The 25,484-nt window shown below is 44.6% G+C and overlaps 1 protein-coding gene across 1 annotated transcript in view; it reads right to left on the bottom strand.

Annotated features, from left to right (window-relative positions):
• Positions 1–12,677: 12,677 nt before the first annotated feature.
• The window catches only part of LOC142704037 (uncharacterized), a 41,092-nt gene continuing 28,285 nt past the window's right edge, over positions 12,678–25,484 (bottom strand). The window contains exon 4 of the mRNA XM_075848257.1: positions 12,678–14,942. Coding sequence (XP_075704372.1) covers positions 13,633–14,942 — 1,310 coding nt within the window. The 3' untranslated portion in view covers positions 12,678–13,632. The remainder of the gene's footprint in view (positions 14,943–25,484) is intronic.

Below are 25,484 nucleotides of genomic sequence, written 5' to 3'. Positions count from 1 at the left end.
GAAGAAAGCGGGATTGAGGCGTGTGCCAGGGTTGTCTTTGTAGGGTCGTTCTGAGTGTAGGGGGGGGCTGCTTCTTCCAAAACATTTTTGAGAGTGTTATTGTAATGTTTGGTGGGCAGATTGGGACATGAGAGGGAAGACATAGGGGACAATGAGGACTGTAGACTGTCTATAAGTTGCTGAGTGTTAATGGCATGTAGATTTCTGTATGTCTGATACGTAGGCATGACCTGAGGAGGCAGAGAACGTTTGATAGTAAAGGAGAGAAGCTTGTGGTCAGAGAGTGGGAGATGAACGGCGCTGCTTAATGAAAATGATTTAATAACGGAGAATGCTACGCGTTTCGACGCCGGACCGGCGTCTTCATCAGGCATATCAACAGGATAATACAAAAACCACATATATATACACATATGTACAAAGTTAATAACAAGATGATTGGACCAGTTCAGACCAGCCTCCTGGCCAAAAAACCGCCAAAACCAGCAGGTCAGAGTTCAGCAATGACAAAAAAGGTAAACAGTAAAAAGAGGTGAATAAAGGTCACAGATAGGTTACTAACAGCCATTAAAAGCATGTACCAATCATACTTAGTAAAAATAACAGATAAGCGCAATGGAGGATGATCCGTTCAATCGAAAGAAAAAGAGTTGATGCACATAGTAAAAACATTATATTGTACATAAAAGTAAGTCGTTAGGGTGGTCAAATAATACGATGTCGGAAACAGTACGGGATCTTAATGGAGCGCATAGTGGGGCGTTGTCATGGTGACCGTAAACAACGTCATACCGGAAGAGAGGGGAAATTATGATGGAACGCATGGTGGAGCGCAGGGCACAGAGAATGCGCAGGGGGGGAAAGTTTTACCCGAATACAGATTAGCCTATATTTGTATTTAGGAAGGCATAGATAGGAAAATAGAAGCGGATAGAAGATGTGTTTATTCTAAATTTATCAAAAATAGCGAACAGACTATGGAGAAAATGTGGTCATGACGACCACTAGCAACTACGGTGGCCGGGCAGGTTCAAGCCGTTTTCTGGGGACGAAAACGCACATGGCACTAAACAGATGATGCATGAAGAAAAAAGAAAAGAAGAATCAATGCAAGGAGCAAGAAGATCAAACGGCTGAATGAGACATATAGCACAATTGCATCATAATTAGAGCAATTGGACAAAGAATGCATTGTAAATGGGTATGCCGTATGTATTGCAAGAAATAAAATAAAAAATTTAAAAAATTAAAATGAAAAACATTCCTTAGTTATGAAAGTATATATATCCTCAATTAACAAGGGCGGGGGGTTATATAGACAAATGAATGGAAAGGAGAATATTGTCATTAGTCCAATGCGGACTCTGTAATATCATTGAGGCCATTTGGATATAATGTCACCAGTTTGTATATCCAAATTTTTTTTAGGGCTTCTTAGGGGTTAAGCTGCCATCGCCAGCCTGCTACACGATAGCGGGCCGTGATGGCTACTATGGCAACCAGAATCCTAACAATGGACTCTGGCTACGCCATCGACGGAAGCCTAGTGGGTCCCGACAAAATCAGGACCCACTATGCTTGCTGTCAGCGAACAGCTGACAGCTCTAATACACTGCACTACGCATGTAGTGCAGTGTATTAGAATAGTGATCAGAGCCTCCTGCCCTCATGTCCCCTAGTGGGACAAAGCAAAAAAAGTGTAAAAAAGTAAAAAAAAGGTTGTGTAAAAATAAGAAAATAAAAGATTTAAAAGTAATAAAAGTAAAAGTCCCCCTTTTTCCCTTATCAGTTCTTTATTATTAATAAAAATATATAAACAAACAAATAAACTATACATAATTGGTATCGCCGCGTCCGTAACGTCCTGAACTACAAAACCATGTCGTTATTTATCACGCGCGGTGAACGCCGTAAGAGAAAATAATAATAAACCGTACCACAATCACAATTGTTTGGTCACTTCACCTCCCAAAAAATGGAATAAAAAGAGATCAAAAAGTCGCATGTACCTAAAAATGGTACTGATCGAAACTACAGTTCGTTACGCAAAAAATAAGTCCTCGCACGACTTTCCTGATGGAAAAATAAAACAGTTATGGCTCTTAGAATAAGGTAACACAAAAAATAAATTATATTTTACAAAATGTATTTTATTGTGCAAACGCCATAAGACATAAAAAAAACTATAAACATCTGGTATCGCCGTAATCGTATCGCCCCGCAGAATAAAGTGAATATGTCATTTATAGCGCACTGTGAACGCTGTAAAAAAAAATTGAATAAAAAAAAATAGTAAAATTGCTGTTTTTTTAGTCACCACGCCACCTAAAATTAGAATAAAAACTGATCAAAAAGTCGCATGTACCCCAAGAAAACTACAATGGATTCCTCAAGGTCTCTAGTTTCCAAAAAGGGGTCACTTTTGGGGGGTTTCCACTGTTTTAGCACCACAAGACCTCTTCAAACCGGACATGGTGCCTAATAAATTAAATTAAATTAATTAAATGTCACCTCTACTTTGCTCTAAATTCCTGTGAAACGCCTAAAGGGTTAATAAACTTTTTAAATGCTGTTGTGAATACTTTGAGGGGTCTAGTTTCTGAAATGGGGTGTTTGATAAGGGTGTCTAATATATGGGCCCCTCAAAGCAACTTCAGAACTGAGCTGGAAACTAAAAAATAAAATAAAAATGAGGCAATACTTCGCTTCTTACATTATACTCATAATGAGCCGTGCCCACCCCGAGATGACCCCAGTTTTGACCGTTTGTATAAACGGAGACCCCTATTAGACCATTTCAGTGCCCGGTTTTCCCAGCATTCACCCCCGAGAAGTGTATTTCTATAGATGAATCCCTGGTACATTTGAAAGGGAGGCTTCAATTCCGCGAGTACCTGCCGGGTAAGAGGGCAAGGTATGGCGTGAAGATGTATAAGCTGTGCGAGAGTGCATCCGGGTATACCTACAAATTTAGGATATATGAAGGGAAGGACACCAGTTCTCAGCCCCCAGAATGCCCCCCCCCCCTTACTGGGAGTTAATACAAAAATTGTGTGGGATTTGGTGCACCCACTGCTGGACCAGGGTTACCACCTCTACCTGGATAATTTTTATACCAGCGCCCCACTCTTCAACTGCCTCGCTTCCAGAAGTCCTGCGGCATGCAGCACTGCTAGAAGAAACCTGAGAGGCCTCCCTACGACTCTGCTTGGGCAAACACTCAGAAGGGGTGAGAGCAGGGCACAATCTAGCAGCAACATATTGTGTGTCAAGTACAAGACCAGGGAGATGCCACACCAGTACCCATGTACCTGTACGAGGTACCAGTACAGGGACCCCCAAACTAGACTGCATCCTGGACTACAATAGGTACATGGGAGGGGTGGACTTGTCAGATCAAGTCCTGAAGCCTTACAGTACTTCTGGAAGCGGGGCCACAGGCATCGTACCAGGGCAACACTTTTTAGGAGAAGTTCCCCAAACTGGCAAGAAGGGAAAAAGTCAAAAGAGGTGCAGAGTCTGCTATAAGAGGGGGATAAGGAAGGACACAATATATCAATGTGACGCGTGTCCCGAAAAACCAGAGCTCTGTATGAAAGAGTGTTTTCAAATTTATCATCCATCCCTTTATTTTTAATTTACCCCAGTTTTACTCGCTCTGATCCACTTCGCACAGCTTACCCCTCCTCATCTTTCCCCTCTGAGCCCTGCTGTGTGCCCAGGCAGCTGATAACAGCCACATGTAGGGTATTGCCGTACCCGGGAGAGCCAACATTACAGTTTATGAGGTGTATATCTCCGGTGGCGCATGCTGGGCACAATATATCGGACACTGAATTGGCATATATGTATAGAAAATTGCACATTTCACTCTGCACCAACTGCTGCACATTATCTTTTACACAATACCTGTGGGGTCAAAATGCTCACTACACCTCTAGATGAATGCCTTAAGGGGTGTAGATTTTAAAACAGGGTCACTTCTTGGGGGTTTCAACTGTACTGGTACCTTAGGGGCTTCTGCGTACAAGACTTAGCACAAGAAAAGCTCCAGTAGGCCAAATGGTGGTCCTTTCCTTCTGAGCCCTGCCGTGTGCCCAGGCAGCTAATAACAGCCACATGTAGGGTATTGCCGTACCCGGGAGAGCCCACATTACAGTTTATGGGGTGTATGTCTCCGGTGGCACATGCTGGGCACAATATATCGGACACTGACATGGCATATATATAGAAAATTGCAAATCTCACTCTGCACCATCTGCTGCGCATTATCTTTTACACAATACCTGTGGGGTCAAAATGCTCACTACACCTCTAGATGAATTCCTTAAGGGGTGTCGTTTTTAAAACGGGGTCACTTCTCGGGGGTTTCAACTGTACTGATACCTCAGGGGCTTCTGCACACACGACTTAGCACCAGAAAATTCCCAGTAGGCCACATGGTGGTCCTTTCCTTCTGAGCCCTCCCATGGGCCCAAACGGCAGTTTATCACCACAAATAGGGTATTGCCACACTCAGGACAAATTGGGCAACAAAATGCGGTATTTTATTGCTTGTGAAAATAAGAAATTTTGAGCCAAAACTACCTCTTATTGGAAAAAATATTTTTTTTTTAATTCACAGCCCAATTCCGACATCGTATTATTTGACCATCTCCCTGACAACGCCAGATTGTATATTCCTCTCACATACAATATGCTTATTCACCCTAACGACTTACTTTTATGTACAATATAATGTTTTTACTATGTGCATCAACTCTTTTTCTTTATCTGTTATTTTTACTAAGTATGATTGGTACATGCTTTTAATGGCTGTTAGTAACCTATCTGTGACCTTTATTCACCTCTTTTTACGGTTTACCTTTTTTGTCATTGCTGAACTCTGACCTGCTGGTTTTGGCGTTTTTTTGGCCAGGAGGCTGGTCTGAACTGGTCCAATCATCTTGTTATTAACTTTGTACATATGTGTATATATATGTGGTTTTTGTATTATCCCGTTGATATGCCTGATGAAGACGCCGGTCCGGCGTCGAAACGCGTAGCATTCTCCGTTATTAAATCAATTTCATTAAGCAGCGCCGTTCATCCCGTTTTTTTCCTATTGTATTTCTACTACCTTGGCAACCCCGTGGGAGTTTGCATTGGGATTGGCAGCAGCTTTCTACTACGAATTACATGCCGGTAATTTGCAACCTTGGAGGTGAGCATTTATGTGCGTTATCTCCGCTCATTATCTATTGATTCCGCAAGTTTTGGCGCCGTGTCCTTTTTGTTTCATTTTTAGAGAGTGGGAGAGGAGAGTTAATAAATTCAGAAACTGAGCAGAGACGGAAGACCAGGTCAAGCGAATGTCCGTCTTCATGTGTAGGAGAGTTAGTAAGTTGTGAAAGACCTAGGGAAGAGGTCAAAGATAGAAACTGGGAGGCAGATGGGAAGATTGGGTTAGAAATGGGGATGTTGAATTCACCCATGATGAGAGTGGGTGTTTCAGAGGATAGAAATTGTGGAAGCCAGGCAGCAAAATGATCCAGGAATTGGCGGGGTGAGCCCGGGGGGTGGTAGACAACTGCCACTCTGAGGGAAAAAGGGTGAAAGAGTCTGAGGGTGTGGACTTCAAAGGAGGGGAATGTGAGTGAGGGGACAAGGGGAATGACCTGGAAAGTGCAGTGTGGGGAAAGGAGTATACCTACTCCTCCACCCTGCCTGTTCTCTGGTCTGGGGTATGAGAGAAGTGGAGACCACCATAAGATAGAGCAGCAGGGGAAGCAGAGTCAGTTGTAGCCATGTTTCTGTAAGAGTCAGAAGGTTGAGAGAGTTAGAAAGGAATAAGTCATGAATAAAGGTGAGTTTGTTGCCCACGGACCGAGAATTCCAGAGCGCACAGTTAAAAGGACCAGGAGAAGACGTACTAGAAATGTTGAGGAGATTTGCAGGGTTTCTATGTGTGGCAGGTAAGGGGTTGAGCTTGGCAGAAGAAAAGGGAGGACCATGGTTGGTAGAGATGTCCCCTGCAGATAGTAGCAGGAGAATGGAGAGAGACAGCAGATGGTTCAGTGATTTATGGGAGCGACCTTTGTGTTGAGCAGTGGGATGAGATGGGTTAAGGTGATTTAGCAAAGTGAAAAGTGCATGGGAGCTGTACATGGGCGAGGGAAGGAGAGAGGGACTGATGTGGACAGAATTTACTAAAGGCATGAATGGGCGGTAGGCTTATAAACCAACAATAGCTACAATGACGAGTGAGGCAGCAAACATGCGATGGTTTGGTCGTCGGTAAGTGAGAAAGATTATAAAGTATTAATTATAATATATGCCAGTTTGTTTTTTTTAGTCCACACTGCTTACCTGTCACTTACCCTGTCTAAGTGCCATATATAACTGCCAGGACGCTTTGCCAATATGACACTTAGACAGAGATGACTTCTGCTCTCGTGCACATCTGCATGAGTGCCTTCCCTTTATGCTACATCTAAATTTATAGGGGAGTATATACTCAGATCTAGGCCTAATTAAGCTATTAATAAAATAAATTAAACACATAAGGTGAAAAAGCTCTGAAGAGATAAACAAACAGACTAGCTGGTCTGGAGGGATCATAAAACGTAATAACGGTCAAATAGTTTCTTAACATTTCAGAGATAACAGACTATATAGGAAGACAGGAAAGCAGAGTTATATACCATAAAATAAATCTTTCAGCGTTTGAAATGACATTTAGCACAGAAGATAGGTTAATGCAGGAATGGAATGGATTACATACCTGTATGAAGAGAAGGGAGGAGAGATGGATGTTAGATCTGTGCCATGGAACCAAAGGAGAACCTCAATGCCCCTACCCTCATTAAAAAATTCCTCTCTCGCTCTGGACCCAAGAAGAGGGGGCATTTGGGGGGATACTGTTACGACCGTGGTCACGGACCGCAACCTCCCCTTACCTGCCTCCCGCAGGGCTTCCTCTTCCTGCCAATGTCTTCCTCCCCGGAGACACCAGAACATGCGTCCGCTCTGTCACGCAGGGCACGCGCTGGTTCTGGCCTTAAAGGGCCAGCGCGCATATGTAATTAATTATGGAAATTTGCACAGATCATCTTAAACTATAAAAAGGGCCCTGCCCTTTTAATTCCTGCCTGAGTGTTGTTTGTAATTCCCATGTTAGTCTTGCAAATGTCCCTTAGTGTTATCCTGCTCCCAGTGTTCCCGTGCCCTGCTACCTTTATCCTGTATCCCGTGCTGTTATTTTTCCTGAGCCTGTTTAGTGATTGGAGTCGTGTCCTGCTGCTCCTGTTGTCATCCGACATATCTGGCAAAACCCACTGCACCTGTTGTCATCTGCCACGTCTGGAGCAACCTGCTGCACCTGCTGTCATCCGCCACGCCTAGCGCAACCTGCTGCACCTGCTGTCTTCCGTTAGGTGCAACCTGCCACATCCACCTCCATCCGTGCTAAAGCCCCTGCCAATTGTCTGGACTATCTCAGGTAATTTTGTGCTACGTACTTCTTATAGAGACTTGTGCATTAACTGTAGCTTGGCCAGCTGCCTCTCCGCTATGACGGAGCAGACTATTGGGTCCACATACCCCTAGATCGCGACAGGTACGTTGGAGAAAATACATTAGAACCGAAAGTATGCGTTAAGAATCACCATTTCACAATCAGGAATAAGAGACTAGATCTACCTTTTTCCAAACATTTTGCTGAACTTGGTCACACTGAAAAGCAGTTGAGGTTCAGGCTAGTCGACCACATTCCACCTCTGAAACGAGGTGGTGATAGGGTGGCATCACTGAAAAAAAGAGAAATTGAGTGGATATTCAGGCTCAATACACTCAGACCATATGGCCTTAACGTAGATTTTAAATTAGGTGGAGCAGGCCCTGGATGAGCGACCCTGTGGTCCATTGCAGTATGCGTTCTTTCTCTCCCCCTCTGTAGTAGTTGACAATATGCTTTTAAATTTATTGTATTTTTATGCTTTGTTCCTGGGGACTCTAACTTCTCCAAAAAAAAAGTTGGAAGATGAATCCTCCCCCGTTTTGGACACACATAGTTTTTCAGTATACTTTTGTTTTGATCCTGCTTTCGGTTTGGCAACTGTACTTTTCTCTTTTTTCATATTATACCAGGATCATTCTTTATTGTCCCTCATTGTCCCACATATATTGATATTATGTATTGATCGATATACTTTGTATTGTTTCATAATAAATTCTGGCTATTTATAGCACCTGGTGTCTCTGTGTCTTTGCATCACTCCACAATGTCGACACAACTAATTTCCTTACATTTTTGGGGTACTGGGTGGGGGGGGGGGAGCTTACTTATGCGACAGTAGGTGACTTGTCCCTCGACCTTTTATACCCCTGAGTTCCCTATGACGTGGGGTCCCTGCGACGGGTTGTACCCTTTTAAACTGGGCTCAGAAGTCGCATGTGGTTAAATATACTTCCCACCTGGATTTATCTGATTTTGCATTTATGAACAGGTCTCCATTCTTGTTGTTTTCCAATTTATTTTATTACAGCCAGCTTTTCTTTATTCTATATGTCTTACCTGTTCATCCTAGTCATGACATGCATTGTCTCATCTACACTGCTAGGTGGCGCTATTGACTTTTACTTCCCTTAGCATCTATTTATATATCTTTCCCTGTGCTAATTATTCATATTGCCAGGTTTTGATCCGGTTATAAAAACACAAATTATTACTATTTTTTTTCACAATGTATATATGCATTGTGACACTGTATGACCAGGGTATTTAAACCCACACTTGAGTGTCAGTCACCGCTTGAGAAAGATCCCAGTAAGCCGTATCGAAACGTTGCCTGTGGGGTGAATAAACGTATCTCTTTTTTCACTCACTACTTTGGAGTGCTGCCTCAATTCTTTTTGTCTGCTCTCTATCTGAGGACTCGTAGCCTGAGCCTATGGAGAGTTGCACCCACTACTGGAGCTGTGCTGCTTTCTTTTTTTGCCTATGTATGTATATATGTATGTTTGTATCTAGAATATGTAGGTTTATATATGTATGTATGTATGTATGTATGTGTGTATATGTGTATGTGTGTGTCTACAATATGTATGTGTATATATGTATGTATGTATGTATGTGTCTATAATATGTATATATATGAATATATATGAATATATGTATTTATGTATCTATAATATATGTGTCTATAATATGTATGTTTATATATGTATGTGTGTATGTATATATATATATATATATATATATACACACATGTATGTGTGTGTCTATAACATGAATGTTTATGTTTGTATGTATATATGTGTGTGTAAAGGGATATGTCCCTATATATATATATATATATATATATATATATATATATATATATATATATATGTGTGTATATATAATACATATAATGTCCCATGAGCCAGGGCTGTAGAAACACAGCCCTGGTCATGAGTACGGTGGTAAACAAAGCAGGACAATTAGCATTGCCCTGCTTTGTTTGGAAATCATGGAGACAGGAGATCGTTTTATATCCTGTCTCCATTTCAAATCTCCCGCGTGCACGGATGGCGGGAATACGCGCGGGCGCTCATGAGTCGGCTGGTGATACATTAGGGGTTAAACCACCCTGCGTCAGTACACTCAGCAGCTGAAAACCACTCCACCAACGAGGAGCAGCTAGGACCTGCCTGCCTCCCACACCACCACGGACCGGCTCACCTCTCCTGTCCTGCCTCTCCTCCAACGACCTGCTCCTGCTATGGCTCCTGCTCCATCAAGGATACGCTAAGTAACAAGTGTAGCAACAGCTACACTTAACCCTCTCTCCTCCTGCTGTCCCTGAAGTTAACCCTTGCTGCCCTAAGTTAACCCTTGTTGCCCTGAGTTAACCCCTTGCTGTCCCTATTAACCCTTGCTGCCCTGAATCCGCTGACCCTTGCTTCCCTGAGTTAACCCTTGTTGCCCTGAGTAACCCTTGTTGCCCTGAGTTAACTCTTGCTGTCCCAGAGTCCCTGAAGTTAACAATTGCAGTCCCTGAAGTTAACCCTTGCTGTCCCTTCTACCTGATTAACACTTAGTGTACAGGGATAGTTATGTTAGGAGGGAGTGGGACAGAGATAGTGAGCGTGTGAGAATTACAAGTAACTTATGTGTATTGTATTGTAACGTAACTTCTATGTATGTTTAGGTAAGTGGGTGGTGGTATAATTAGGATTGTGATACCGTGTTTATACTGTACTGTGATTAGTTACTGTATTTTATATATGAGAGTGATTACTGTATGTTAATAAATATCTTTATTTACTATACGGTCTTATTACCTTGAGTAGCAGCAAAAGCAATTAGATCGACGTTAGTCTAAGGAAAATGTAGGGGAACTACAAAGGCATAACCCTAGTGACCCTGATTATAAAGGAGGTAGTAATAGTGGGTGACACTAAACAGTGAATCCCGCAATTACCCCACCCTCTTTAACAGTGTGTATGAATACATTTCTCTGTAAAGGATGAATGTGATGTATGTGTTTGACAGAAATTAGTCTACGCACTGTTTTTATCACTTTGAGCACTCGCAGGCACCGTGTTTATATATTGTTTATATAAATAGCAGGAATTAGATATCAATCGAAAACCGAACTGCCATAGTCACCTTGAGAAGTACAGGGCATAGTCTACTGAAAACTGTTCTGAAGAAGATTTTTCTTTGTGGTGTGCAGAGTACCCTCAAGAGATACACCAAAATTGGTGATTGACCATGACCTGGGCAACCTTGAGAGAATAAAAAGCAGGACAATTTTATCAGCGTGTGTTCCAAACGGGACAGATTCAAAACAGCTTGTCAGATACATGCTGCTCTGACGGAAACAGGGAAGAAAACTGTATCAAATGTGATTGTCAAATGCCGCATTGTAGCCAGTGGCTTGAAGGGAAACCGTTGCTTAGGCCTATTAATAAAAATAAGTGGCTATTGTGGGCTGTAACGATGGCGCTCTGCACTCGTTGGCGTACTACCTCTCCCAGGAAGCACAACTGCCAGGATACCTGTGATACACATACCTATAGGTGATCCATATAATGTAATGATGGTTTAAACTTCCAAGCATATATCAAACCAAACAAGACCCACATAAGAGCATAGAAATCAAAAAAATCTTCATGAATATATTTAAAAATTAGTAATTTTAATTCCACATTGTTATAGCAACATAAATACAAAAAAAATATATAAAAAATGAGTAGCAAAGACAAAGTCAACAAGAAAAAAGCAGGAGACTTTGTATGTTTTGCAGAAGGGAATAGATCTATTTGCGGAATGCAACATGGATGATATCGACATAGACCTCTTGGTTTAAGGGCCACTCTGCTGTATCCAGATGGCATGTGATGGCCTCCAGTGGCGCAGTACACACCCGAAAACTATTTATCGGAAATAAGTAGGTTTTTGTAACACCCACACTTACCCCTCGATGGCTGCGACCGCAGACCTCTGTGTTCTGGCCAGCATTTCCATCCTAGGAGACGCCAGCACTCATGGCCGTACTGCTCAACAGTGTTCTCGAGGGTGTGCGCATGCTCGTTTTTGGTCTTAAAGGGCCAGAGCGCGCACATAAAAATAATTACAAATTATCTCCAGATCACCCAGGACTATAAGAAAGACTCTGCCCTTCCACTCCTTGCCTGAGCGTTGTTATGTATTCCCATGTTAGTCTTAGCAAATGGTTCCTTAGTGATATCCTGTTCCCAGTGTTCCCGTGCCCTGTGTTTGTTCCTGGGCCTCTTCCAGTGTTGGAGCCACGTGTGTTGTCATACACCACGTCTGGTGTCATCTGCCACGCCTGGTATCATCTGCCTTGTTTGGCGTCATCTACCTTCAAGTTCCATCTATGCCTAAGCCTCTGCTACTGTCTGGACTATTACAGGTACTCTTGTGCTAGGACTTGTGAAATTTAAACAAATTAAAGGTTGGGGGGGGGGGGAGTGTCTATAAATACATACTTTTTGGATCAAGTAGTACCTATAGGATATAATACTTTAGTTCAAATTTTTGGGGCTCAACCTTATAAAAAAATAGGTATACTGTACCTTTCCTTACATAAAGTATGGAAAGATATTAGGAAGCTATTATTAGCGGTTGGGTACTTTGACTGATTCAGGCCCATTTGTATATTACCAAAGAGCCTATTTGAGAATTTACAGGTTAAGCTAATGTGCAATGGTAAATACTTTTGTGTCAAAAAGGACAAAAGTATAGAAGGTATGATAACTTTATTGGCTAACCATAAAATTTCTATATGCGGCTTTCAGAGCACACAGGCTCCTTCTTAAGGCAGTTTACAAATTAATGTCTTCGAAAAAAGCACAACATTTAGATGTTACACAAAGACAATTCGTACATGAGGTGATACATGATTAAGATCCAGGGCAATAAAATTGAGGTTATAGGGGTGATGACTTAGGAGTTATTATTCTGTTAAACTATATGCACAAAGTGAAAAAAAATAGAAAACAAATATATACACTACGAAAAGAAAAACATGTCCTCTGATATCACATAATAACAGTCTGGACATGCTGGGAGTTGTAGTCCTCTCCTCTTATACCTCCTCCCTGTAATGTCCTCTGATATCACATAATAATAATAATAATAATAATAATAATAATAATAATAATAATAATAATAAAAACTTCCATCAATGCTATAATAAAGAATATCTTTCCAATACAGAAAAAAATACAAAATTCTTTATTAAGACACAAAACAGTTGACCATACCATTTAAAAAGCAGCCATAAAACCAAAATGTACATAAAATATAAAAAGAGGACAGTGTATAATCGTCAGGCAGGACATATATGGTGGTAACATAGGTCAAGATCACTCAATATCATGACTCTTCAAACACAAAACTGAGCCTTTAAGACAAAATGGATTCCAAATATCCAAGATGGAGTCCACACAGAATGTACTTATTTAAACATCTGTTAATCACTTTCACATACACTTAATTATAAGAACACAATAACAGATGATATTGGTTTCCTTAGACTTATTTCTTCTTTTGCTCTTCTGGTGAAATAATGAGAAGCAGAACAGCTAGGGGAATCATATCACTGACAAACAATCCCATTCTGTCCCTGAAATGCGTTGGAGCTTTATTGTCCATGCGGATACCCCATGCTACTATCTTTTACATTACAGTTTAGTTTTTGAATACTAACTACACCAGTCGGGCCTCTCCACAATACAAGCAATCCTCAATTACTTTAATAAATGGTAAAAAACAACAACAAACCAGGATGTGGTGCCAACTCCTGAGCATGAGAGAATAGCCCAACCGATCCTCAACACCCATCTGCCCAAGTGGCGAATTTTCTGGTATCTTAGCTAAGTATCTTCCCTGTTTACATTTTAGATGTACTAGCTTACTTACCTACTGCATGAAATACTTAGTGAGCGAAGTTGTGTGGACTGTAGGACTTTGACAAGGTGAATTATCCCTTTTTCCTGGTCCATGGTGTATGACTGTTCCCTGGATTAGCAATCCCTAGAATTTTATTTCTCACATTCCAAACAAGAATATGGTTTCATGAAAATTCTATGCGTTTAAAAAACGTATTTCCTTGTAAAATATATTCCACATATAGAGCATCAAAATAGCTTCTCTCCTGTGTGACTTCTCTGATGAACCCCAAGTTTGCCTTTAGTAATAAAACATTTCCCACATTCTGAACATGAATATGGCTTCTCTCCTGTGTGACTTCTCTCATGTATAACAAGACGTGATTTATCTGTAAAACATTTCCCACATTCTGAACATGAATATGGCTTTTCTCCTGTGTGACTTCTCTCATGTATAACAAGATGTGATTTATAGGTAAAATATTTACCACATTCTGAACATGAATACGGCTTCTCTCCTGTGTGACTTCTCTCATGTATAACAAGACGTGATTTATAGGTAAAACATTTCCCACATTCTGAACATGAATACGGCTTCTCTCCTGTGTGAATTCTCTTGTGTACAACTAGACTTGATTTATGTGAAAAACCTTTCCCACATTCTGAACATGAATATGGTTTCTCTCCTGTGTGACTTCTCTCATGTCTAACAAGAGTGAATTTATATGTAAAACATTTCCCACATTCTGAACATGAATACGGCTTCTCCCCTGTGTGACTTCTCTCATGCAGAATAAGATTTGATTTATGTATAAAACATTTCGCACATTCTGAACATGAATATGCCTTCTCCCCTGTGTGACTTCTCTCATGTTTAGCAAGATTTGATTTATGTGTAAAACATTTCCCACATTCTGAACATGAATATGGCTTCTCCCCTGTGTGACTTCTCTCATGTATAAGCAGATATGATTTATGTGTAAAAAATTTCCCACATTCTGAACAGGAATACGGTTTCTCTCCTGTGTGACTTCTCTCATGTATAACCAGATATGATTTATGTGTAAAACATTTCCCACATTCTGAACATGAATATGGCTTCTCTCCTGTGTGACTTCTCTCATGTTTAACAAGATTTGATTTATGTGTAAAACATTTCCCACATTCTGAACATGAATATGGTTTCTCTCCTGTGTGAATTCTCTTATGTGTAACAAGATGGGATTTCTTTGTAAAACATTTCCCACAGTCTGAACATGAATATGGCTTCTCCCGTGTGTGAATTCTGTGTGTAAAAAGACCTGAGATTTTTCTGAACTCTTTACCACATTGAAACCTTTTTCCGCCTTTCTGAGCTGTACTTGTGGTAATAATCTGTGATTGGTCAGGAGAAGGTTCCTCATGATTAGGGGAAATATATGATAGATCTGTACCGTGAAGTCCTGGATGTACATTAACGGTAATGAGGTTTTCTCCCTCAGACTTCTGCATATCTTCATCTTCTACTTTATAATTTATCGATAGCATGGAGTTTCCCTCAGACTTCTTACTGGAGTTTTCTGTTAGGATTAGGATGAATTTAATTTTCTTTTTTTAAACCACAAAGTAGACAATATTTATAACATTAATTTCAGACTGAAACACAAATGCAGTTTTGAAGCAGTTTTTTTTTTTTTTTAAATCAAAGCCAGAAGTGGATCAAGCAGGAAGGAGAAGAATAAGTAATTTGTTTTGATTCTACTCCAGGCTTTGGCTTAAAGAAAAAAAACTTTGATAACAAAATAAAATATATTGATGATAAAGTGCAGTTTTCTGGTCTATTTCTAGTCGCCGCTTTTATTACATAAACCGTGACTTAATAAAACAAATAAATGTGAGCGCCACCTTACCTGGCAATCAAGCCTTTCTTCCACCAACACATTTGGCCCTTCAATAACAATTAGAAATCATTTTAATACTACAACTTAAAGCAACCCTTCGGTTCCAGGACAAATGTTTTTATTATGATAGTGTATATGGTTTAACATTACCTGGTGCCCTTCAGTTGCGTCCCTCTGACGTGGCTTTGCCATTTTAGGGTCCCCTCTGTGCTGTCCCAAAATCACTGCAGCGCTTCTTTGACTTTGAGACCCTCGAACTGTTCTCGGATTTGCCAGAGCACCTAACTTGAGCAGTTCTGTCCAATACGTGAACAGATGGAGTATCTTAGACAGTCAGAGAAGCGCTATGGCCTTTTTGAGAGAACACAGAGGGGACCGTAAAAACAGTGTATCAACGGCAGAGGGGCACAACTAAACGGCACCAGACAATATTACCCCATATATCCCATCAGATTTATAATTTTGTCCTGAGACCGGGGAGGCCGCTTTAATATATTTACTGAAAATATAACCTAACCCACAGTCTACATTTAACAGGATAATTTTAGAGATTCATGGACATGAAAATGAGATAATAATGGCTGCACCGTCACCAGATCTCCATTTTATGGAACACATTAAGTAAATAGCAGATGCGGTGTCATGTCCATGGCCACGGGCTGTCAGGCTTACTCACCTCCTGGCGGCTGCAGCCATGGGTCGGCGAGCGCTGGCCCCAGTCTCCTCCTCAGGAGACGCCAGCGCTCACTTCCGCTACCTTGGCCGGGTCCCGTAGGGTGCGCGTGCACGCTCGTGTTCGCTCTTAAAGGGCCAGCCCGCGCATGCCTGACATCTGCCTGCTGCCTAAGTCCCAGTCGAGCCGGTCATTGCTGCTGTCCGAGCTGCCACAGGTACATTATACGAACTGTAGACTGTGACCTGTTGGCCAGTTGCCATACCGTCAAGGCGGTACGGTCCAGTGAGTCCACGCACCAAACGTGCGGGAAGCTAAGGCCATGGACCCCGCTGGTCAATCCAAGACCAAGATGACGTCACAAGAGATGTGGACAGATATGATGGACCTCCGGTCTCGACAGGAACAACTCCTCCAGGCCTTGAACATTCGTGCACGTCGGCAGGAGGTACAAGCTGCCGTTCCTCTTCCTACACCTCCTGGCAGTGTGGATCATTGATTTTCTTTGCCACTTCCTGACCGCTATGATGTAGACGCATGGACCTGTAGTGGATTTTTGAACCAGTGCTAGATCGACTTCACCCTGTATGCAAGGGCATTTTCATGTGATGGCGCAAGAGTCGCTTTCATCATCTCTCTCCTCGCTGGCAGGGCCCTTGCATGGGCGAATCCTATCTGGGAGAGACAAGGACCAGAGACCCGTGACAACCAGGGGTTCCTCTGGACATTTCGCACGGTGTTTGAGAAGCCTGGATGAGTCTCGTCTGCAGCAGCCTCCATGCTGAACCTACGCCAAGGAGACACCTCCGTGGGCGAGTACGCCATCCACTTCCGCACCCTGGTGGGAGAACTGTTGTGGAACAATGAGGCCCTGGTGGCTACATTCTGGCAGGGACTGTCTCCTAAGATTAAAGGGAATGTGTCGCAAATTAAACCTTATTTTTTTAAGTGTCGTTACTTATTTCTATTATATTAAATGAAATAATAATTTGACATGTTTTCCAATGTTAGCCACCAGGGGGAGCACTTCCCAGAATTACAGCAAGGTGAATAAGGCAAAGCAACCTGATTCACAGCTGCTGTAAATGTGGGAGGGAACCTCACCCCCCCCCCCCCTCACAAGCCAGGTAAAGGTGTCTTCAAATTGCTAAGCAGTGTCCGGCAGCCATATTGGGTGTGATTCTGCAGCTGGAAGAAGTTATAGGACACACCAAAAGGCTAAGTGTATGTTCACACGCTTACTAAACAAAGGGAAAACAGCTCCTGATTTTCAGCCATTTTTTAATCAAACTCGCGTTTTTTAACGGCCGTTTTTGGAGCTGTTTTTCTATAAAGTTAATGAAAAACGGCTCCAAAAACGTCCCAAGAAGTGATGTGCACTTCATTTTGGTCGGGCGTCTTTTTACGCGCCGTTTTTGGAAAACTACCACGTAAAAAACGCCCTGTCGGAATAGAACGCCGTATTTCCCATTGAGACCAATGGGCAGATGCTTGTAGGCGTTCTGCTTCCGATTTTCCAGCTGAAAACATTGTGTGTGAACATACCCTTAGGGTATGTGCATACGCTAACTGCATTTACGTCTGAAATGACGGAGCTGTTTTCAGGAGAAAACAGCTCCGTCATTTCAGACGTAATTGCTCGTACTCGCGTTTTGCGAGGCATCAATTACGGGCGTAATTTGGAGCTGTTCTTCATTGAATTCAATGAAAAATGGCTCAAATTACATCCCAAGAAGTGTCCTGCACTTCTTTGCCGAGGCTGTTATTTTACGCGCCGTCTTTTGACAGCGACGCGTAAAATTACAGGTCGTCGGCAGAGTACATCGGTGTGTGAACCCAGCCTTAGAATGATGAAAGTGAAGTGAATGACTTTTCAGTTGACCGGTTCACACGCCGTGTATTTGACAGGTTTGTTTTTTGCACATTTTACGTGCAAAAAAACACAGAAAAAAAACGCTTGATTACACTTGATTTTGCGTGTTTGGGGGATTTGTGTGTGTGTGTGTGTGTGTGTGTGGGGGGGGGTGCTCGCCGCTGATTCTTCAAAACAGCTGATAAGCGGCTATGAAGTATCAGCGGCGCCCGTGCACGCTCCGCTCTGCCACACATACACGGGAAAAGTCTTAAAGGGGTCATCCAGGAAAACATGGCGCCGCACCTGTCCTCGGGTTGTGTTTGGTATTACAGCTCTGTCCTATTCACTTCAATGGAGGTGAACTGCAATACCAGACACAACCTGAGGACAGGTGCGGCGCTGTGTCTCCAATCCGGACACCCCTTCTGTCCTGAGATGACCCGATGGGGAGGCTGGTGTCAGAGCCACCCACCGCCATCACTGCAGACAGAACCACACAACTACGGCATGAGGGCAGGGCTTGTCCGGAGTACACTGTCTCTTGTTATGGACAGATTTATAGTCACATGAACCCCGTCTGATGAACCGGTAACCTAGGTCCGATCACATGACAGAGGGGGATCACCAAAAACCCTGTGCACCCTCAGCCCGTCCATTCAGCCCTTTCCTGGTTATATCTGCGTCTGGGAAAGCTGGGTGACCACCATTACCCCTCATACTGGAGTGTTTAGGGATGTGACTAATGAACCTCTCACACTCCAGTGGGAGGGGTAATGGTGGTCATCCAGCTTTCCCAGACCCCTGAACGGTAAATCTCTCTAGTTGTGCGAAGACTGTTTGTGAATGTGACTAATGAACCTCTCAGTCTCAGCACAACTAGAGAGATTTATCGTTCAGGGGTCTGGGAAAGCTGGGTGACCACCATTACTCCTACTGGAGTGTGTTTGGGTATGTGACCAATGAATCTCACACTCCAGTAGGAGGGGTAATGGTGGTCACCCAGCTTTCCCAGACCCCTGAACGATAAATCTCTCTAATTGTACTGAGACTGAGAGGTTCATTAGTCACATCCCCAAACAGTCTCAGCACAATGAGAGATTTATCGTTCAGGGCTTTCCCAGTACAGTTTCATCATGTGTCCTTCATACAAGGGGGGGCCGTCGGGTGGGGGGGCCCGTCGGGGGTCACGAGAGCGGGGCTCTGTGAGATAGAGAGTGGGACATGCAGAGACACTCATCTTACCTGCAGTGCAGCTGGTCTTCAAGATGGCGCCTGCTCTCTCCCTGCAAACAGCTGCTCTGCTCTGTGTGACTCTGACCTGCGTCTGCGCAGTACAGAGCCATAGAGCAAAGTCAATGGAACGGCTCCCGTTCAATGACTCCTATGCACTGTAGCTGCCGTATTCCATCTCTGTATGTGTCGTTAATCGACACATACAGAGATGAAAAACAAAATGGCAGCCCCCATAGTGAAGTAAAAGTTAGAAAAAATAAAAAAGTAAAACACAAACACACACATAAATAAAAGATTTTATAATAAAACACAAAATGCAAATTGATATAAAATTTTTTTTTTTCCGTGACACTCGTCCTTTAAGGACGAGCTTGCCGCTCAAGATCTACTGTCTACCCTGGATGAAGTCATCCTTCAGGCCGCCCAGATTGATAGAAGGATCCTAGAATGACTCCAAGAAGCTTGTCGGGAGGGAGGCCTTCCTAGTCCGGTCCCTACTTTGCAGCAACCCCTGCTATCTTCATATGTCGATCCTCCTAAGGAGTCTGTGAGGATGGACCAGTTAAAGCTATCTACCCAGGAGAGACAACGCAGATGCACTTCGGGACACTGTCTATATTGCGGCCTCGGAGGCCATCTTGTGCATCTGTGTCCCCAAAAGCCCCAAAGCCTAGGGTTGGTAGGAGAGACAACCTTGGGTAAAGAAGGACTTCTCTCTAAATTGTCCATACCCATAGTGTCCGGCCAGAAAATGCATCGGGTCTCTGCGTATCTGGACTCTGGATCCGCTGCTAATTTAATTTGTAGAGACCTGGTGGATCTTCTCCAATTACCCTCTACCCCTCTGGAGAGGCTGTTGATGGTTGCATCGGTAAATGGGCTACCTATGCCAGTCTCAGTTATAGCTGTGACCAAGCCGCTGTCACGTTGGGTTCGTGGACCCCTAGGAACGTACCGTATTGGCGGTATGGCAGCTGGCCAACAGGGCGCAGGTCAGAGTATATTGTTCTATAGGGTACCTGTAGCAGCTCGGACAGTAGCAAAGCAGGCTTGGATGGGACTAGGCAGCAGGTAGATGTCAGGCGTGGAGTATCAGGACAGACATAGAAAACAGCACAGCACGGCTCCAGCACAACATGGCACTAGATAGCATGGGTTACAGGGACACACTAGGAGACCATCGCATAGACAAACTTAGGGTACGACAACAACGCTCAGGCATAGAAGCAAGGGTCTGAACCCCTCTTATAGTCCAAGGACTCATGGGCTGATAGTCCATCAAAGTACGGTAGGTGCGCTGCCCCTTTAAGAGCGGGCACGAGCGTGCGCGCGCACCCTACGGGATCCGGCTGAGGTGAGTGGAAGCGAGCGCTGGCGTCTCCTGAGGAGACTGGGGCCAGCGCTCGCCGACTCGTGGCTGCAGCTGTCAGGGGGAGAGTGGAGCTCACGGCCCGCAGCCACGGACATGACAGCCGCTGAAGCTCCAAGAGGGAGTTCTCCACTCCAAGCTTCTATCGTTCTTTGTCTTGTCCAAGGCCGTTAACCCCGTGCTGCTGGGCCTGCCTTGGCTCCGACTATATGCCCCAGTCCGGGACTGGAACTCTACAGAGGTTCTCAAGTCTGGCCCCGAGTGTCACAACCGTTGCCTGGTAAAGATTCGTTCGGCTCAGCCTGCTCTGTCTCGGTCATTAGCAGGATTGCCTGGTCATTATACTGCATTTTCGGACGTCTTCAGCAAGAGGGATGGAGACGCTGCCTCCACATCGGGCGTATGACTGCCCTATCGAGCGGATTCCCAGTGCATCCCTTCCCCGTGGTAGGGTACATCCTCTCTCCTTGCCAGAGACTCTGTCCATGTCCACCTATGTTAAGGAGAACTCGGAGAGGGGCTTCATACGGAAGTCTTCCTCCCGGCAGGAGCCGGGTTCTTCTTTGTCAAGAAGAAGGATGGTTCCCTGTGTCCTTGTATTGACTACCGGGGTCTCAACCAGATTACGGTGAAAAATAAGTATCCGTTGCCACTGATCTCAGAACGGTTTGATCGTATACGTGGTGCAAAGATATTTTTCCAAACTAGACCTGCGTGGGGCTTACAATCTAATCCGAATTCGCCGGGGTGACGAATGGAAGACTGCATTTAACACCCGTGACCGACACTATTAATATCTAGTAATGCCCTTCGGCCTTTGTAATGCTCCCGTGGTCTTCCAGGAGTTCGTTAATGACATTTCCATGACCTCCTCTATGTTTGTGTTGTGGTCTATCTTGATGACATCTTGATTTTTTTCTCTAGATCCTATAACTCATCAGAGACATGTCCGTCAAGTTTTGCTGCGGATAAGGGAGAATCGCCTGTACACCAAGTTGGAGATGTGCGTGTTTGAAAGAGATGCTCTACCCTTCCTGGAATGGCCACGCCCTCAAGGCTTGCGGGCCATACATTGCTTTCTCGGCCAATTTTTACAGACAGTTCATTACAAACTTCTCCTCACTGACTTCTCCTATCTCTAACTTCAGCAAGATGGGCATGAACGCCAAGGTGTGGACTCCCGAGGCAGAGTCCGCATTCAATAGCCTGAAGAGTGCCTTCACGTCAGCCTCTATCCTCCATCATCCAGATGTTTCTCAACAGTTCTCGTTGGAGGTGGAGGCCTACTCTGTCGGTGCTGGTGCACTACTGTTCTAGAAAGGTTCCAAGGGCAAGTCAAAGGTATGTGGATATTTCTCTAAGCTCTTCTCTTCTGCAGAACGCAATTACTCGAGTGGGGATTGGGAGTATCCGGCCATCAAATTGGCCCTTGAGGAGTAGAGACATCTATTAGAGGGCACAGCTCATCCCATCCTGATTTTTACAGACCACAAGAATCTCACCTATCTCCAGACGGCCCGACGGCTGAACCCTCGTCAGGCCAGGTGGTCGCTGTTCTTTACCAGGTTCCAGTTTGAGCTCCATTATCGCCTGGCCGACAAGAAAGTGAGGGCCAATGCCTTGTCCAGGTCATTCGAGACAGAGGACACTGTGGAGATTCCAGAAAATATTATTGATCCGTCTTGCATTGTCTCTGTCCTTGCAAGTTAGGATAATAATGAATGGAGAAAGAGATGGCTGGCACCGCCCTTTTCAGACACTATACAATCACTGCACAAAGTTCCTTGTTGGTTAGAACACTTGTCAAATTGCTGCCCACAGGGTGCTCATCGCTACAAAACAGCACGTAAGTAACTTGAATGAAGATAGTAGAAGTACGAAGCACTCACCGTCTGTGCAATAAAAAGATTTTTTATTGAAACATGATCTCGGTCTGTTAGATATGGAATAGCCTACGACCGTTTCACGCTCCTTCGCAAGTTAGGGACATCCCTCCGGGAAGGACCGTTGTGCGCCGGGCTGACAGAGGGAGAATCCTCCGCTGGGGACACTGCTTTAGACTTGCAGGTCACGCGGGTACCCGTAAGACTCGAGACCTGATTGCCCGTCACTTCTGGTGGCCCACGCTGCCCAAAGACATCATGGACTTTGTTTCTTCCTGCTCTGTGTGTGCAGCTAACAAAGTTGCTCACTCCAGATCTACTGGTCTGCTCCAGCCGCTGCCTGTGCCTGATGCTCCCTAGCAGCATATAGCTATCAACTTTATTACTGACCTGCCTCTCTCTGCGGGATGCAGTGCTGTCTGGGTGGTGGTGGATCGATTTTCTAAAATGGCTCACTTCGTTCCACTGACAGGCCTTCCTTCTGCTCCTCAACTGGCAAACCTTTTCATCCAACACATCTTCCGCCTGCACAGCTTGCCGCGGCATATTGTGTCTGATCGGTGGGTTCAGTTCACCTCAAAGTTCTGGAGAGCCCTCTGTGGACTCCTCGGTGTGAAGTTGGACTTTTCCTCAGCCTACCATCCTCAGTCAAATGGTCATGTCGAGAGGATCAATCAGATCTTGGAGAACTACCTACGCCACTTCATCTCCAAGTAGCATGATGACTGGGTGCAGCTGCTTCCGTAGGCTGAATTCCCATATAATAAATCACACCAGCGAGTCCACAAGGAATACACCGTTCTTCATTGTCTATGGCCAACACCCACAAATTCCTCTCCCGATGCCTGATAAATCCGAGGTACCAGCAGCTGACACTGCTTTTAGGGACTTCCTGCAGATCCGGCAGCAGACTCGATCCTCCATCCTACTGGCAGTCGACCGCATGAAACGGAAGGCAGACACAAGGAGAAGAGAACCTCCTCAATTTCTCCCTGGCACGAAGGTCTGGCTGTCTATTAGGATATCCGACTGAGGGTGCCATCATACAAATTTGCTCCCAGGTTCCTCAGACCCTTCAAGATCCTACAGCAGATCAAACCTGTCGCCTACAAGCTTCGGCTGCCTCCTACCCTCAAGATCCCCAACTCCTTCCATGTCTCCCTCCGGAGGCTGGTGGTTCTGAACTGCTATACCAAGACTCCTAGCCCTCCAGTGGCCCTTCAGACACCTTCGAGGTTAAGGAGATCTTGGACACCAAGAGGGTAAGAGGAAGAACATTTATTTGGTGGATTGGAAGGAGTTTGGTCCTGAAGAGAGGTCCTGGGAGCCAGAGGAGACCGTCAATGCTCCTACCCTTCTGAAGAAGTTTCTCTCCAGCTCTGGTCCCAAGTGGAGGGGGCGTAAGAGGGGAGATACTGCCATGTCCATGGCCACGGGCCGTAAGGCTCACTCACCTCCTGATGGCCGAAGCCATGGGTCTGCGAGCGCTGGCCCCAGTCTCCGTCTCAGGAGACGCCAGCGCACACTTCCGCTTACATTAGCCGAGTCCCGTAGGGTGCGCGTGCACGCTCGTGCCCGCTCTTATATGGCAAGTGCACGCAACGGAGTTAAATGTCAAAATTAGCCCATGAGTACCCTGGACTATAAGAAGGGCCCAGCCCATTTCTCCCATGCCTGAGCATTGTTGTCGTACCCTAAGTTTGTCTATGCAAATGGTCTCCTAGTGTTTTCCAGTTCCCAGTGTTCCCCGTTCCTTTACCTGTATCCCGTGCTACCTGGTCAAGTGCCGTGCTGAGCAGTAGTTATGCTGTGCTGTATTCCACGCCTGTCCTGCTACACCACGCCTGACGTCTGCCTGCTGCCTAAGTCCCAGCCAAGCCTGTCATTACTGCTGTCCGAGCTGCAACAGGTACACTATACGAACTATAGACTGTGACCTGTGTCCTGTTGGCCAGCTGCCATACCGTCAAGGCGGTACGGCCCAGTGGGTCCACGCACCCAACGTGACAGGCGGCTCTCTCCTTTTAATATCCGCTTTTCGCTTCATGCGCTCAACTGCTAGCGGAATAGAGGACAGGGTCTTTTGCCAGATTTGCAGAAAGTCCCCAAATGCAGAGTTTGCAGTGGGTACCTGAGAGGTAGCTGACACAAGAAGAGAAATTCTAAAATGTTGAACGTACACAATGTAGAATGGTGTGGAAGTGATGGACTCACTTGTGTGAGTGTTGTATGAGATCTTGGCCCATGGAAGAAGCTGTACTCAGTCATCATGCTGCATGGAGATGAAATGGCGGAGATAATTCTCCATGATCTGCTTAATCCTATCGACTTGACCATTGGACTAGGGGTGGTAGGCTGAGAAAAAGTCCAATTTCACATCCAGGATTTTACAGAGAGCTCTCCAGAATTTCGAGATGAACTGAACCCCCCACCCGACACGATGTGAAGAGGCAAGCCATGCAAGCGGAAGATGTGCTGAATGAAGAGATTAGCCAGTCGAGGAGCAGAAGGTAGGTCGGTCAGCGGAACAAAATGAGCCACCCCCACCAAGTCCGTATTGCATCCCACTGAGGGAGGAAGGTCAGAGACAAAGTCCATTGGAATATGCTGCGATGGGTGTTGGGCACAGGCAGAGGTTGGAGCAGACTAGCAGGATTGGAGTGAACAACCTCGTTAGAAATACACACAGTGCAGGAAGAGACAAAGTCCACAACATCCTTGGGCAGCGTGGGCCACCAGAAATTATGAGTTATCAGGTCTCGAGTCTTACGAACACCCGCGTGTCCAGCCACTTTGGAGCAGTGTCCCTAGAGAAGGATTCTCCTCCTTTCTGCCAACCTCCCGGAGGGATGGCTCTAACTTGCAGAGGATTAGCCGCAATAATGCAGGACGGGTCTATGATATATTGCGGGGACTCCACATGTTTCAAACGACCTGAATAGGACATCGGCCCTCACATTTTTGTCAGCAGGACGGTAGTGGAGCACAAATTGAAAACAGGTGAAGAACAGCAACCACCTGGCTTGACGGGGATTTAGCCGATGAGCCGACTGAAGATAGGTGAGGTTCTTGTGGTCAGTTTATATCAGGATGGGATAAGCTGCGCCCTCTAGCTCCTCCAGAGCCAATTTGATGGCCAATAACTTCCAATCCCCAATAGAGTAATTGCGCTCAGCGGAGAAAAAAGTCTTGAATAATAGCCACACAC

Source organism: Rhinoderma darwinii, chromosome 1 (genome assembly GCF_050947455.1).
Source record: "Rhinoderma darwinii isolate aRhiDar2 chromosome 1, aRhiDar2.hap1, whole genome shotgun sequence".
Taxonomy (NCBI): domain Eukaryota; kingdom Metazoa; phylum Chordata; class Amphibia; order Anura; family Rhinodermatidae; genus Rhinoderma; species Rhinoderma darwinii.
The sequence above is the reverse complement of the archived record's forward strand: the minus strand, read 5'-3'. Positions and strand labels throughout refer to the sequence as shown.